This window comes from Muscardinus avellanarius (genome assembly GCF_963383645.1).
Source record: "Muscardinus avellanarius genome assembly, chromosome: 5".
NCBI lineage: Eukaryota > Metazoa > Chordata > Mammalia > Rodentia > Gliridae > Muscardinus > Muscardinus avellanarius.
Window position 1 is genome coordinate 108,381,331 of NC_137790.1, and position 14,496 is coordinate 108,395,826.

At 36.5% G+C, this 14,496-nt stretch overlaps 1 protein-coding gene across 1 annotated transcript in view; it reads left to right on the forward strand.

The window, feature by feature from the left end:
- The window catches only part of WDR49 (WD repeat domain 49), a gene marked incomplete at both ends in the record, with an annotated part of 168,523 nt that overhangs the window by 61,090 nt on the left and 92,937 nt on the right, over nucleotides 1–14,496 (forward strand). Inside the window, one exon of the mRNA XM_080696579.1 lies at nucleotides 1,175–1,323. Within this exon, the coding sequence (XP_080552705.1) occupies nucleotides 1,175–1,323 (149 nt within the window). The remainder of the gene's footprint in view (nucleotides 1–1,174; nucleotides 1,324–14,496) is intronic.

Below are 14,496 nucleotides of genomic sequence, written 5' to 3' on the forward strand. Positions count from 1 at the left end.
GCTGGGCATGGTGGCACACACTTGTAATCCCAGCACTCAAGAGGTTAAGACAGGAAGTTCACAGGTTTGAGGCCAGCTTCAGCAATGGAGCAAAATTCTCAGCAACCTCATAAGACCCTGTTTCAAAACAGAACATAAAAATAACAACTGGAGGTATAACTTGGAGATAGAATGTCCCTGGGTTCAACTCCTAGTGCCACAAAACAAAACAAGACAAAACCACCCCAAAACCTATTTTATCAATAAAGCAGAACAAAATTATATTTGGGATGCTTGTTTCTTTGTTCTATGTATTTGATTATTTAAATGGTGGTGAAAAATTCTTGTTCTCTATACTTTTGATTAATTTGTGAACTTACAATGTTGTTTTAGTTCTTTCTTTTCCTTTTGTTTCTTTCTTTTGTCTTTCTCTTTTCTTTTTTTTTTGTGATAGTGGGGATTGAACCCCTCCAGCTCCTTTGTTTTGTTTTAGTTTTGAAACACGGCATCACGATGGTACCATGTACTTGCCTTGAAACTGTGATCTTCATGTCTCAGCCTCTTAAATATTGGGATCATAGTTGTGAACCACCACGCCTGGCTTTAGTTCTTCTTTTTTTTTTTTTTAACTGTTGGTGTAGTTCTGCCACAGGCTATATTTCTAGGCTGTGATGTCTGGAGAGAGAAAACTTCAGGAGTGGATAGGGATAGAAGGATCCAGTCCGTCCTGAGCAAGCTGCTGGTTGGCTCATAAATGAGGCCTTGGTTTTCCTTGCAGCACCTTCCTGTAGAAAGTCTATTTTCAGCCATTATTATTGAGGGCACCCATGCTGAGTTAGCCTGCCTTAGTGCGGCAGCAGCAAGACTCCTTCCTTCAAGACAGGGTGCATTAGTGTTCACCAGAAGGCAATGAGCAATGAAAAACTCATTTTAAAAAAATGCTAGTTGGGTGCAGTGTTGTACACCGGTAATCTCAGTACTTGGAGAGTTGAGGCAGGAGGATCGCAGGTTTAAGGCCAGCCTGGGCAACTTAAGACCCAGTCTCAAAATAAAAAATTAAAAGGGATGGGGTTGTAGCTCAGTGGTAGAAATCCTCTACTCATCCAGTTTCAATCCCCAATATCTTACACACACAAAATGGCTTTGGATTATTCATGCTTTATAAAAACATTTTTTTCTTTTTAATTTTGATTAGCAACTGCTGGCATTAACAATAAAGTTTGCCTCTGGAATCCTTATGTGGTCTCTAAACCTGTCGGTGTCCTTTGGGGTCACTCAGCCAGTGTAATCGCTGTCCAATTCTTTAAAGAAAGGAAACAACTTTTCAGCTTCTCCAGAGATAAAGTAAGTATCACCGTGCATTTAATATATTTAGTTCTGCTTCTGTAATTCCTATTGAAATCTACCCTGAGTCCTGCATTTCTTCGAAAGACGTCAGTTTTTAAAACATACCGGCTAACTACTATGTCTTTGGAAATCTGTATGTCTTTGAAAAATTGAAAAAAAATCTTTGATTAATAGTTACTTAATAGTCATGGGCAACTGGACAAAATATTTTGTTAAAATTTTGTTTAAATCATGTACATTTGTTTAAAATAAAATTTGTTTAAATAATGTGTAGTGTTACCCATAACATGTAATTACTTATATATGTCATTACTTGGAAACTCATCTTCAATTCTTCAGTCACACCCCAACCAAAAATTCCATCAAAACTTAATCTTACTGCAAATCTTCTATCTTATGTAAATCTTCTCTTTTCCCTTTACATTTTACTAATCAGCTGTCAGTTCCTGTTGATTTTACCATCAAGATACGTTTATCAGTCTCACTTCACCATCTCAGCTGCCATTGCCCTCTGATTAAAAATCTTGCCTTCTTTCCTCCAAAATATTCCTAACATGTCTGCTTGCTCTCAGACTGGTTTAACTCTTACCCGCCCTTCACTCTGCTAGCAGTTGTTTGCAAGAAAAATTCAATTTCTCATCTCTGCTCTGCATTTAATGATCAACTCTAAATGACAGAATTTGTGAAGTTAGGGACTATTTCTTTCTTTCTTTGTCCTGTATACATATGAGCTCTTGAACGAACCATAGTTAAATGAATGAATTCTTATAAAACATCAATATGAAACAATGCCAGACACTTTATCATTACAGAGTTTCCTGAAAGGTTTTATAACTTTAAAAGCAAGGATTTTGGAGTCAGAATTGATTGTGTATAGCCGACACCCATCTTAGCACTATCTGGCCTTTTTCAAAAGCAGTTTTACCCTTCATTTTTTGCTTTGACTTCTAAATGATTCCATCATAGTAAAGCTTGTCAGGCTGTCTGTCACGTTACTCTAAATCCATTTTGCTTTGATAAATACATGATAATCTCAGTCTTCATGTCTCTGCAACAGACAGCGGGGCTTTCTGCTCCCAGCTTACACCTCCACTTTATTGCCATACATTCTTCTGGATATTTTATTTTAGGACTAGAGGTAAGTGGGGGAACAGGGACCAGGAAAAAGCATTCTTTTTTTCCCCAAAGAGCTTTTGATTGAATAATGTTTTTGTTAATGAGCTGCAAAATTAGAGGATTTGCAGACCAAAGAACTTTAGACCTAAATAATTTTCTCCAAAAATGATCTGAGTTGATATATTTTGGGAGGTTGTTCTACTACCACTTCCAGTGATGATTAATCAATGTTTATTCCGATAGAATCTGGTATCACACTAAGTAACTGTGCAGTTGCACTTAGCTTTAGACTCCTAAGCTGTTTCTCTTAAATGGCAGTCACTAGTGGCCAGCCCTTGCTGAGAACTGGTAATCTGGTTATTTGGAAGAGAAACCAGCACAGGAGTCCACAGATCGTCAAGGCCTGGGAGAAATCCCTCTGCTGGGAGCTAGCCTTCCAAACCCTGGGCTGAGTTCTGCTCTTCTATTGCTCCCAACTGTTCTCTCCTAGGGAACTAATCCTGATTTGGCCACCAGATCAAATCAGTTTGTAACTTAATCCTTTATTTGAGATTCTGATTTTTTTCAGAGCCTGGTTTCTGTATTGTAGAACTGTGGTTGGCAGGGAAATACCAAGTTAGACTTTAATGTTGTTCGTTACATCATACCCATTTGTCTTTTTTTTTTTTTTCCATACTGCCTCCCATCCCAACTTCCATCTGTCCATCTTGAAGCCAAGTATTTTCATTTTGTTTAAGTTGTACAAGTGTGTGGATTGAGGAAGCATGCAATACAGAGAATGAATGTTTCTCTTTCTCAGCATGTTTAGGGTGATAATCTAGAAATAAAAGTCACAGAACAATGATCTCTTCTCCTCAACTCTTTTCTTCTTACTCAGAAAGATTTCAAATAGAAAGCATGGAACAGGCGGCTTCCCAGAGTAGAAAATAGCCTGAAGCTTTCTGCGTGGTGAGCTTTTTTCAGTCTGGAAACCTTCCCTTCATATATATGCATTTGGGGAGGCCGCTCTCTCTTTAAACCACAACTTAGTGCATCTGTGCTGTTTTCACCATGTTGGAAACTTTGCCTAAGTGACAGCCCTGTGGGGAGGAGGGTGTCTAAAGTGGCAATGTAAATCCTGCCATAACTGCCAGAGGCTGTCTCCTGGTGACTGAGTTGAGCCTCCTAATATCACTGTGATTCTCCAAATGCGGCTGGGGAGGGAGGCTCATATTCCTTTTCTTGACGGCCTCATATCCATCCCAGTTGGGCTGACCTGCTCATTTCCATCAGTTTCCCTTTCAAGTCAGTTACTCTCCCAAGAGTATACTATTATTTACAGTTGAAGCGTATCTTCTCATATTGTGTTGCTATATGCTCAATATACTACTAGAATACGTTGTTTTATATGTAATCCTATGTGTGTATGAAGACAGGGTGGTACTTAAAAGTTTTTATATAAATAGTATATTTCTTGACATTTGGGGGCTTTAATTGATCATGCCCTTTATTTTTTTAAACACACTTTACTATCTTACTGATTTGTAGTATCTTAAAAATTGATTAGATTTTTATTTTTAGACTATAATACATATTTCAAGCATATTTTAAAATTTTTTATTATTTTGTTCATTCATATTTTAAAAAATCTTTATGAAATTGGGTTTTAAACATATTTTATTTATGGCCCTGGATTTTGTGTCTGTCTTAGCAATGTTTCCTCTAACTTTTATTTATAAAACTCCCCCCCCCCTTTTTTGTGTGGTACTGGGGGTGGAGCACAGGGGCTTTTCTACCTCTGGGCTATACTCTCAGACCTATTTTATACTTGATTTGGAAACATGGTCTCACTAAGTTGCTGAGAGCCTCACTAAATAGCTGAGGCTTCAAACTGGTGAGATCCTTCTGTATCAGCTTCCCAAGTGCTGGGATTACAAGCCTGCACCACCACTCCTGGCTATTCCTCCTTATTTTTCTGTTAATACTTTTTATATTGTTGGCTTTTGCACTTAAATTTGCAGTTAATTTTTGTGAAGTTTTTTCTGTAAACAATTACCCAAGATTATTTTCTGAATAATATTTTTTTCCTATTTGAATTGTAATTTTTATCATTGTCCAAATTGTTTCTACATACTTCATTTTTTCCATTAATCTACTTGCTTTTTTTGACTCTAATAGACAGACCACTGTTTAACCATCATAGATTTATTGTATATTTTGATACCTGTCATGGTAATTTCTTTTTTTAAATTTTTATTGGTGCATTATATTCATACATCATATTAGGGTAAAAAACTTGTGTGTAGAGACATACACACATCACTGATTTAACCCCTACCCAATTCCCACCCCATTCCCTCCTCTTCCCTCCCTCCCTTGTTTGGCTTAGTGGTTGACTTCGATATGTTTAAGTACATTGTGTGTTTTAGAGATTTTCCTCTCCCCCCCTCCTTCCTCCTCCTTTAGGTTGTCTTGTTTGCTCCTCCATAGGATTTCCTTTTTCATCTAGAGTTCCTCCTATGACCCAATTCTCCCTAACTCTCACATATCAGGGAAAGCATCTGATTTCTTACTTTTTGTGCCTGACTAATCTCACTTAGCATAATGTCCTTCAGTTCCATCCATTTCACTGAAAATGATGTAACTGAGTTTTTTTTGATGGCTGAGTAAAATTCCATTGTGTACATATGCCACAGTTTTGTAATCCATTCATCTGTTGATGGACATCTTGGCTGGCTCCATAGTTTGGCTATGGTGAATTGTGCAGCTGTGAACATAGATACACATGCATTAGTTTGGTAGTTTGGTTTCTTTTCTTTTGGGTAGATACACAGAAGTGGTATTGCTGGGTCAAATGGTAGATTTGTTCCCATTCTTCTGAGGATTCTCCATACTGTTTTCCAAAGTGGTTGCACTAATTTGCATTCCCACCAACAATGCCTTAGAGTTCCCACTTCACATCCTCGCCAGCATCTATTGTTGTTTGTATTTTAAATGATTGCCATTCTAGTTGGAGTTAGGTGAAATCTCAGGGTAGTTTTGATTTGCATCTCTCTGATTGCCAGTGATGTTGAGCATTTTTCCATGGATTTATTGGCCATTTGAATTTCTTCTTTTGTGAAGTGTCTATTTAGTTCACTTGCCCATTTTGTTATTGGATGCTTTGTTTTCTTAGTGTTGAGTTTCCTGAGTTCTCTGAATATTCTAGATATTAGTCCTATATTGGAGGGGTAGGTGGCCAAAATCTTCTCCCATTCTGTTGGCTCTCGATTGAGGTTCTTGACAGTTTCCTTTGCTGAACATAAGCTCTTCAGTTTCATGCAGTCCCATGTATTGATTCACCTTTTAATTTGTTGTGCCTTTGGGGTGTTGCTGAGAAAGTGTTTGTCTGTGCCTATGTGTTGCAGTGTTGGACCTATGCCCTCTTCAAGGAGCTTCAAGGTCTCTGGTTTGATTTCCAAGTCTTTGATCCATCTTGAGTTGACTTTTGTGCAGGGTGAGAAAGTGGGATTAATTTCCAATTTTCTGCATATGGTTAACCAGTTTTGCCAACACCGTTTGTTGAAGAGACTATCTTTTTTCCAGTGTATGTTTTTGGCCCCTTTGTCAAAAATCAATTGGCTGAAAGTGTGTGGACTTGTTTCTGGGTCTTCTACTCCATTGGTCTATGTATCTGTTTTTTTTTTTTTTTTCCCCAGTACTATGCTGTTTTTATTACAATGGCTTTGTAGTATAGTTTAAAGTCAGGTATTGTGATTCCTCCAGCATGTATTTTGTTGCTGAGAACTACCTTGGCTATTCTGGGATTTTTCTTATTTCAGATAAATTTAAGAACTGATTTTTCTATGTCTGTGAGAAATAACCTTGGTAGTGTAATGGGCATTGCGTTAAATCTGTAGATCACTTTTGGAAGGATGGCCATTTTAATGATATTTATTCTGCCAATCCATGAACATGGAAGATCCTTCCATCTTCTAAGATCTTCTTCAATTTCTTTTTTCAGTGTTTTATAATTTTCTTTGTAGAGATCTTTTATCTCCTTGGTCAAATTTATTCCTAAGTATTTTAATATTTTGTGGGAGATCCTGAGTGGAAGCATTTTCTGAATTTCTTTTTCAGTGGATTTATGGTTGGTGTACAGGAAAGCTTCTGATTTTTTAAGGTTGATTTTGTATCCAGATACTTTGCTGAATTTGTTGATCAGTTCTATAAGCCTTTTGGTTGAGTTTGTTGGGTTTTCTAAATATAGTATCATGTCATCTGCAAATAGTGTCACGGTAATTTCTATTTTTTTCTTTTTCAAATTGAATTATTTTTCTGGCATTTTACCCTTATAAATTTTTTGTGGTACTGGATGTAGAACCCAAGGGGCATTCTACCTCTGAGTGACACCCCCAGCTCTATTTTTTATCCTCTATTTCGAAACAGGGTCTCACTGGGTTGCAAAGGGCCTCTCTAAGTAGTAGTTGAGGCTGTCCATGAACTGTGATCCTCCTGTCTCAGGCTCCCAAATGCTGGAATTACAAGTGTGCATCACCACGCAAGTAAATTTTAGGATCAATATTCAGGTTCCATGAAAAATTTTATTAATATTCAGATTGGAATTTCACTGAGTTTGGTGATATCTGACTCCTTTAATATTTTGGGAAAGCACACCCTGTATTTCTCCATTTATTCATTCTTTTTGCTATTTTTCTGAAAAAAAAAAAGCATACATTAATTTGTTTGCCATTTCTTTTTTTCATTTTTCTTTTTTTTTTCCAGTACTGGGGATAGAACCCAGGGGCATTCTACCTCCAAGCAACACCCCCAGCTCTATTTTTTATTCTTTATTTTGGAACAGGGTCTCACTAAGTTCCATTTCTTTTTTTCATTTTTCTTTTTTTTTTTCCAGTACTGGGGATAGAACCCAGGGGCATTCTACCTCCAAGCAACACCCCCAGCCCTATTTTTTATTCTTTATTTTGGAACAGGGTCTCACTAAGTTGAGAAAGGCCTCACTAAGTAGCTGAGGCTGTTCACAAATCGCAATCCTCTTCTGGCCCCAGCCTCCCAAATGCTGGGATTAGGAGTGTGCACCACCACACCCTGCTGCATTTTTTACTTTAGATGTTTGTTCATATTTTAGGATGCATATTTATAAAATTCTTAAAGTTAATACTTTAATGAGGATGTGTCTGATGAGAGTGTATCCACATTCTATATATCCATACCTTTATTTTATTTTTTGGTACTGGGGATTGAACCCAGGGCATTCTAACTTTGAGCTTTGACCCTAGCTCTTAATTTTCTTTTTAATTTTTTTTTTTTTTTTTTTTTTTTTTTTTGGTGGTACTGGAGTTCCTGGGAACCCTTCTATTTCCAGGCTACACTCCCAGACCTATTTTTAAATTTTTATTTGGAAACAGGGTCCCTTAAGCCAGCAAGGCTGGCTTTGAAACTGCGGGATCCTCCTGTCTCCGCTTCCCAAGTGAGGGGATTACAAGCATATGCCACCACGCCCGGCTCTTTTTAAAATTTTGAAATAGGGTCTTGGTGAGTTGCTATGGAACTCCTTTAAGTGACTGAGGCTGGACTCAAACCTGTGATCCTTCTGTTTCAGCCTCTTCAAGTATTGGGATTACAGGCATGCACCAGTGTACCTGCTGGCTTAATTTTCTAATTTTAATTAATATTTTTCTAAAAGTTTTTTGAACTATTTGATAATGTTGCGTAGTGCCTTTGTTACTTATTTGTGGACTCTGTCTTGTAGATCTTTACCATCATACTTAATTATTTCATGTTTTTGTTTAATAATTTCAATACTGGAGTCCTTGGGGACCTAAATCTGATATTTGCTATTCAGGAGATTTTCCCTATACAGTAGTGACTTGCTTGTTTTTATATTTTGTTATCTTTTATTGTTACCTCATTTTTCTATAGTTGCTAACTGTGCAGATGTTTTGAGGATCTGAACTAGCTGCTCTCCTCCAGAGATGTCTGCTTGTTCCTACCCTGTGGAAGAGTGGGCAATGCTTCTTGAGTTGCTTTATCTCGCCAACTCACAGCTTTGGTTTCTGGTTGTAGTCCCTCCATTTATGACTACTCTTCACTGTCCTCATTTTAAGTCTGTTTCTCCTCTCTCTCTCTCTCTCTCTCTCTCTCTCTCTCTCTCTCTCTCTCTCTTTCCTCTCTCTCTCTTTTTTCTTTTTTTCTTTTGGGATCTTGGAGGGAGGCCCAAAAAGGAAGCAGATATTTTAGGCCTTTTTCAGAGCATGTTTCTTTGAAGTAGTAAGATCCTTTACATACACCTAGATTTCAGTGATAATTGAATCAGAGTTTCTTATTTTAGCTCTTTTTTATTTATTTCTTTCAAGGTTGTTAGAATAAATATTAGTGAGTAAAAAGCAATAAAGAATTTAAGACTTAAATTTAAAACAAATTTGGAAATTAAAAGAGGAGCTGTGATCTTGAAAGAAGAGTTTTCTAAAACTGGGAAAAGTTCTGTTATGATTTTTCATGTTATGTGAATGCTTATACTGGCAAAAAATCAATTTAGCTGAAATTTTAAAAGTCTTCAATTCAACTTTGAGAGCCTGACATGAAATGTTAAAGTAGTTAAATATTTATTTGCCAAATATGAATTGAAGGGTAAGTGTAATTTCTACAAAAACAATACATGGTGGTAGAAAATATTTTTTACTCTTTCGAGGTGAGTGGCTGTACATCTTTTCTCATTTCTGCTGAAGAGAACTAGAAAGAAAGGGAGAGAAGAAGAGGGGGAGGTAAGAATGGAAAGAGGTAGGGAGGTGGAGAGGGAGAGAGAGAGAGAGAGAGAGAGAGAGAGAGAGAGAGAGAGAGAGAGAGAGAGAGAGAGAGAGAGAGGAGGGAATAGCTAATTCTCATCTTGATTTCATTCCTGGGGGAAATGTAAATTTTTTCTTAAAGCAAGAACTATTATATGATTTTAAGATAGAAATATTAGATGAAATATTTGGTAGAAAAATTCTGCTAGAATATATCATGTCAAACAAAATTGCCTTTAAGCATTTACTGATTATTCTTTGTGGATTAGTGAAAGGCTTAAATTCTAAATAAAGAGACTTATTAATATATAGCAGTGTATTCAGCATAGCCAATGCCCTAAGTTACAGCTATCCCATTATCTGCAATGAAGCTATCCATTTTCATGGATTATTCCTGGAAAGCCAGGCTACTGAACTGTCTTCAAAATCCTCGAGCAATTCAGACATGCAGTCTCTGTCACTTTTTTTTTTCTTATTCTCATTTTAAGTGTCTGATGAAACCAAGCAAGATTTTTTAGAGTCTTTTAGGACTACCTTTGACTTCTCTTTCACTTTTATGTTATTATTATGAAGTTATAAAACTTTCTAACTATTTTGAATTAAACTTGAGGGATTGCTAGTATATAAATAATGCTGACTCATAACTGTGGAGAAGTGGAGGACAGAATCCAAGGCATGATGCCTGCCACTGAGCTACATCCCCAGACTAGATTTCCCTATTCATACATACATCTACCTACTCATACACTTACCTATCTACTTAGTAACTCACTTATAAATGAGCACAAAAGAAAATTTTATTTATTTATTTATTTATTTATTTATTTATTTATTTATTTATGTAAATAATAATGATCCTGTCTGTCTCTGGCAGGAAGCAGAACATTCTTCCTCAAAGCTAGACTGCAACCTTAGTGAGGTCCTGCAATTTTAAAATTCAGTCCTCAGAATATATTTCCTTGAATTGTTATTTTGGAACATTTAGATAATGGATTGAGCAATTTCACTACATTCTAGACAGAACTGACAGAATTTCAGAGTTGTTAGGGGCCCTGTCATCAGAAAGGTGAGAAAATTGATAGGCAAAATTGCATACCTAAATTGACAAACCAGAGGTGAATTAAAATAGGATCCAGCTACATGGAGTCTCAATATACTGGTGTCTAGGTCCTGTGTATAAAAAGAATTCAGTATTTATTTCTATTTCTAAAAGGTTAAAATTGAAACATGATAAAATTATACAGAAAATTTGTCATTATCATCATTATATGAAAATATACATTTTTCCTTAATATAAAACCATAAGTTTAGGTACTCAATCTCCTAATATAAAAGTGGAGATCAAATAGATCATCTTTCCAAATATGCTCTTGAAAGGACTGGGTAAGTCTGAGCTGGGGTACATCAGGAGATTACAGGTGCCATGATGTAAGTAGACACAGCATAGTTTTGCGAAGATTTGTGGAAGCTATAAATTAGGAAGAACAAATTATTCAGTTGTAATTTTTAATATTAGGAGCTTACCAGTTTATTTATTTTTTTACTAACAATAAAAAACTGTAGAATATCTCAAATGAAAATTTATGTTAAATATACTCCTTTCTGAACTCTGATGTAATTCTTTTTTTTTTTTAAGTTAACTTGAACTCAGGATAGGGTTCAAAGGTTATTATTCTCAAATAATAACTAGATATTTAAGTGACATTTTGTCAAAGGACTTGGTTAATAAAACTGAATTAATATGAGTTCTTTTGTGTGATGAGAAGGATATAGAGTCATTAGAAAAGAGGAGTATAGTAATCTGGTTTAAAGCCAAGCCCCATAATACTACTAATTAAGCCGAAAGAAAGATTCCTTATTCAAAGATATTAGCATTGACCTTAAAACCAAGCGGAGCAGTTAATACAAAAGACTGAACTGGGGGGAAAAAAAATATAAGTACTAATGTCTGAATCTCATTCTTTGAGACATTAGCCTAGGAAAAGGGTCCATGCTTAGGTGGTTTCTAAAGCACCATTTTAGTGTCAAGTTAAAAAACACCATTTCAGGTGTTTTCAGTGTCAAGTTAAAAAATCACTGGTATAGCTGGGGGTGGGTGGCGCACGCTTGTAATCCCCGCGCTTGGGAGGCAGAGATTGGAGGATCATGCAGGTGTGAAGCCAGCCGCACTGGCTTAAGAGACCCTGTTTCCAAATAAAAATATTAAAAAAAAATATGGGTCTGGGAGTGTAGCCCGAGGTAGAAGGGTTTCCAGGAACCCCCGTACCATAAAAAAAGAAAAAATCACTGGTATAGAATATGGTAGTATTCGAAAAATTGAGAAATGCATGGGAGTTCACATTCTATCACATATTTTCTAGGAGTATGTTAGAACATTGCCTTATGCATTCATGTTAGCTTATCAACTTGGTTGAATCTCAGCAGAAAGAAAATTTTGAATCAGTGATGAAAGATACACTTCGTGTGATTATTAATTGAGAGCTTAGGGTTTCACAGAGAAAGAATGATAAAAACTAATATTAAGGAAAATTAATGAATGTATATATTCAAATAAAATATTTCTAGTTTTAATTGCTAGTAGCAAGAAGCAACCTGTTATAGATTGGAAGTCATAGTTCACATATTTTTAATTTTTAATTTATAGTAAAGCAAATATAAATTACTTAAACAAAAAATAAAAAGTGATTCTGGTGAAACTGTAGTCCCTTGAAATGGCTGAGTTATTGTTAATCTGTGACCCAGTTAGTTTCCATCTTAGAAGGGGTCTGTACTAAACAAAATGATTTTGAATAACAAGAGCATGGCCAGCGTTAGTAACATAAGAGTCTGAGAATGATGTAGGTTGGCTTTCAATCTGAGATCCTCGTGTCTCAGCCTCCCAGAGACTGGGATTAATGTGTGTGCCTCTGGTTGAGAATTCTGAGGGTGCCACCAAAACATTTTAAATTAAAAAATATTCTTAGGAAAAAAACAAGGAGAAGGATGAATTAATAAAACAAGTATGAATTTGTTTTAATAAAAACAAATCTTGTCAGTAAAAAAATATAAATATATGTTCTTTGGGTTAGAGCATATATTCTCTCTAACGTATATTAACATATATATTATATGTTATATATAGAGAATATTTATTAACAGATAAACAGGGAAACACTGTTTATCTGTTAGGGATTGACCATGTCAGTTCCAGCTTTTCATAAGGGATGGTAGATAAGCCAGGTGTTGTGGTACATGCCAGTAATCCTAGTACTTGGGAAGCTGAGACAGAAGGATCTTAGGTTCAAGGCCAGCCTCAGCAATTTAATGAGACCCTCAGAAAATTAGTGAGACCCAGTTTCAAAATAAAGTTAAAAAAAAAAAAGGAGCTGGAGGTATAGCTCAGAGGTAGAATGCCCCTGGGTTCTATCCCTAATATCCCCCAAACCCCCAAGAAGAAATTTCTGTAAGATGTCTGAAGAAGTCCCATCTAATTCCATTGTGAATTATAAGAAATCTGCAGATATGTGGAGGTAGTATGATGTGAAACGAATATTTAGATAATTAAAGGAACTGGCTTTAATTATGCTGGAGAAGAGGGTTAAGAGAAGAGTTATGTAGAGGTGAGAAAAAAAGAGTAGGATAGAACCAAAAGCTAGAAAAGAATGTAGTTGTATGGCCCTATTTTATAGCTATTGTGTAGACCCACAACCTGCTGATAAATGTGAGGTGCATGTGCCTATGTACCCTAGGAAGTATATGCAAATGATGTGCATGTGTGCCAGACAGATAGAGCAAGGGAGAGGAGTGTGTGTGTGGGGGTAAAAAGTCACACTTCCTCAGGCACTGGACATCTCCAGCCATAAACTGTCTTGTTCTTGGCCAGACACTACTTTCTTCTTCTTCTTTACATACTTTTATTGTATTTATACAATTATTATATTTCATATAATAATTACATAATATAATATAGCTGTATTATATAATTATATATAATAATATTATACATCTCAGGGAGGTTCAGATTTGAACATTCCTTTATGCACACAGGTCTCGGTGTGATTCCCTTCCAGTACCACTCCCATACATAACAGCTGGATTCCCTCCCCTCCCCATACATAACAGCTGGATTGGCAGTGCCTTCAGACATGGGCACAGCATAATTAGAACTGTTTCTTTGGTCAGTTTTTCCCTTTCCCCTCTCCTCTCCCTCCCCCACTCCCTTCACTATTCTGCTGGTCACTCTCCTCAGTTATCTAAAGTCCTTTTTATTTTCTATTTTCTCTCTAGCTTCCACATATAAAAGACAATATTTAACCATTTAACTCTTGACTTTCTGTGACTCATTGATCTCACTTAGCATAATACTCTAGTTCCAGTCACTTTTCTACAAAAGACACAGTTTTTTTTTTTGTTCTTATTGTTTAACAACTGAGTAAAATACTACTGAGTATACCACATTTTCATGATCTGTTTGTCTGTGGGCTGCTACCAAGATTGGTCTCATAATTTGGCTAGTGTGAATTCAAATATTACTTTCTTAAACCTAAAAGGAGCCAGATGTACCTGGTTAAGGGCTTTGCAGCTTTGGAGCATGAGCAGAGCTGGAGCACGGAGTCCCTGAGTTTCACGTAGATACCCATGGGAGAGTTCCCAACATGGAGGGAGCTGCACTGGGCCATTAAGCTGTGGCATCAAAGAAGACAGGTGTCCTCCCCAAGTGCATATGCTTGTAGGGGGAGGCTTCCAGATGGGATGAAACTTGCCATGTGGAAGACACCATGCTGTTTTCCACTCCTGGGAAAAGGACTTCCAGACACTTTCTGGATCTTAGTCCCTCCTTTCACATGGCCTCTTCTTCCAAAACTGTTCACTGTCTCACTCTCCCATGGATTAGGGTGAGAGGACCTGGATAGAACTATCATTTTCAAAAGTCCCCCCATCCACTAAGTATATGATTTGAAGTAGGTTAAGAATGAAATGTTGCCCGTTTTCTGGAGGTGTGTGTGTGGGGTAATGATCATTCATCAAACAGTAACTGCCTTTTTATAGTCAATTTATTTTCTTCTTGTTTTTTAAAATATTTTATTGACGTTTTGTAGTCATACATCTTTTTTTTTTTTTTTTTTTTTGCCTTTTTGGACTGGGGATCGAACCCAGGGCGGTGCACTTGCCAGGCAAGCACTTTGCCACTGAGCTACATCCCAGCCCATAGTCATACATCTTAATGGGATAAAAGATGGTGGATACAATCAATTTAGAAATAATTCTTACATTAGGTAAGATAGACTAGTCTATGTCAAAGAATCTTCTC